This window comes from Solanum pennellii, chromosome 3, assembly GCF_001406875.1.
Source record: "Solanum pennellii chromosome 3, SPENNV200".
In the NCBI taxonomy this organism is placed as follows: domain Eukaryota; kingdom Viridiplantae; phylum Streptophyta; class Magnoliopsida; order Solanales; family Solanaceae; genus Solanum; species Solanum pennellii.
Window position 1 is genome coordinate 6,283,597 of NC_028639.1, and position 2,719 is coordinate 6,286,315.

General features: G+C 27.2%; 1 protein-coding gene across 1 annotated transcript; it reads right to left on the reverse strand.

Annotated features, from left to right (window-relative positions):
- Positions 1-1,132: 1,132 nt before the first annotated feature.
- LOC107012619 (non-specific lipid-transfer protein 2-like) lies at positions 1,133-1,782 on the reverse strand. The gene has a single exon (XM_015212498.2). The coding sequence runs from the start codon at positions 1,730-1,732 to the stop codon at positions 1,454-1,456; it is 279 nt and encodes a 92-aa protein (XP_015067984.1). The 5' UTR covers positions 1,733-1,782; the 3' UTR covers positions 1,133-1,453.
- Positions 1,783-2,719: the final 937 nt, after the last annotated feature.

Genomic DNA, 2,719 nt, shown 5'->3' on the forward strand with positions numbered 1-2,719 from the left:
CCACCCTCGAACCATTGTTGTTCTTCATTCCGATCTCCACCGACACTTATATCATGTACTCGTTCCTTTTTTACATTTTATCTGTTTTAATTTGTTTATTTTATATTTTTTTTATCATAATTTTAACTTGTCTCTCTTAAGATTATAAAATTAAATAGCATTTTAATACATTCTAACCTATTTTTAGTTTAATTTAAAAATCTCTACTTTTTAAAACTCCATTAAATTAAAGGAAAAATTACTTAGATAGGTGTCTTTCAATAAATAATTGTTGCTTTTAGCCATAACTTTTTTTATTTATTATCATTTATAGTAATACATAACAATAATATGTTAAATCTGCAATATGCATTGAAATGAATTAAGAGTGCAAAATATATGTATTATAACTATTTTTAAAAAATATATTCTGCTTGTTTGGTAAGAAGTTGACACATTTATTAATTATAAGTGTATTAAAATGTGTGATAAATATATTATCCATCAATAAAACTTGTATTATGTGTGAATGATAAATTTCCTTTTTTTTGTAATATATATTAAAATTGTATTATAAATATATTAAAAATGATCAAGTGAAAAAAAAATATTATTTCCATAAATAATAAATATTTTTCTTACTATAATATATTTATGTAAGTTTTCCCAATTATAAAAATTTTATTGTTTTCCCAATAATCAAGGGCTACTAGTCTTTTCGAAAACTGTTGCTAAGATTCAAAATTACATGAATTTCTCTCTTTTAGCATGGGATATTAGTAATCATACATGACTTAATAATTGAGTAACCTATTTCACTAATGTCTTTTAAGAATTTTGATTATAAGCCCTTTAAGGGTACTAATATCAAACATCATATATGTAGGAAATACTAGAAATAATTACTCCTTTCATTTTAATTTATATGACATTTTTTGAAAATTTGATATTCAAATCTTTGACCGTAGGTTTTTATATGCAATTCAAATATTTTAAATCATAAATTATTATCACTTATAGTATATATAGTTATTTAGATATATTAATTAGTTTATTTCTAAGCATTAAAAGATTTCACATCCGAAGTCTTCATCAAATTAAATAGGTTTGACTCTTGAAACTCATGCCACATGAATTGAGATAGAGTGAATAATAAAAGAAGCATGATTCAATATATATTAATATATCAATTAATTCTCAAACTAGTTGGCATTAACACAAGATTCAACAAGTAGGGAAATAGACGATTATTACGATAGAAGTACAACCATTTTATTTCAGTACAAAAGTTTCACTAAAAAGCTAACATGGCTTACGAATACATAAAATGAGTACGAGTTACAATATCATGCCATACATATATGGATGATAGTGTTTAGACACTTTGAGGAAGTGTGGAAAACGAAAGGCGTTTTCTGGTCATCCATGAATGATCAATCATTTGTGAATTTATTTATTTTTATTTGTTCTAATCCTAACAACTTGGAGTGGATACTCCACAAGTTTGAGCAACTTTTTTGGCATTAGGAGAGTTGACATATTGCTTAAGGCTTGGATTCTTAAGATATCCACAAAGACAAGGCTTTTGCTCTTTCAACTTATTGCAACATTGCTTAGAGGGTGGTTGTGATGACGTGATCGCCGCGGCACATGGAACTAGCTCTGTAACACTGCATCTCACGGCCTCCGTGACAAGCAATTCACTAAGAAAAAGGACTAAGAATATTGCAATTAAACTACTTCCCTTCTTCATATTCCAAGATTGTGGAGAAATTTGAGTAATAGTAAAGGTGGAGAGCTTGTGAATGATAGGGTCTTAATTTATAGTGGAAAAATTGAATAAAGTTGGCAAATCCACACTACTATGAAAAAAATGACACCAATTGGGCCACATTGTTGACTTATTTTTTGTCATTGGCATATAATAAAGTTTATCCTATTAGAGATGGTGCTTTGGGCAATAATTATTAGGTCAGTAGGGCCTCACTAAACGTACAGTCATGTCTCCACCGAAAGGAGATGTAATTTATTAGTGGGGTTTCATCCTACAATTTGAAAATATTGATTTTCAAAGAAAAAAATAAATATGAACATTCAAAGTTATATTGTATTTGTTTATGAATACAAATTGAAGTTAATTTTAACTTTTTGTTAATAATTTGAAGTAAAAAATATGGCTAAACTTGATTTTCGTAGTTAAACTATTAAAAAATGAATTATGAGCTAGCTATTTATCAATATGTATGAAACATATACACTATCAAAGTTTATATATATATATATATATGTATGTATGTATATTTTAAATAAAATATACCTTGTATATATGCTTTGTACATATTTTATAAATTAAATGATCTTATGATTCTAATTATTTTATTTCCTAAAGGTTACTTTCAAGCTGCAAATTTCTAACCGATGAAAACTCTTTCACACATCATACATCATTCATTTGTTGAAAAATCAACAAAGTTGAAAGGTCTTTGTTGGCACGTCTTTCGTGTGGAATATATCTTGGAAAAAGGCACTACTCACTATTAGTTCTTGGGCCTAAAAAGTCCTCAAGTCAATTAGATTAGGACACCTTGTAATTATATTAGGCATAATTTGTCACGATCTAAAAATTATTATGATGACACTCTACAACTCAACAATACGAAAGTAATACGAAAAATAAACTAATAATAACACAAGTAGCCAACTACACTCGTCAGGCTTTGAAAGGCACAATCAGATCAAA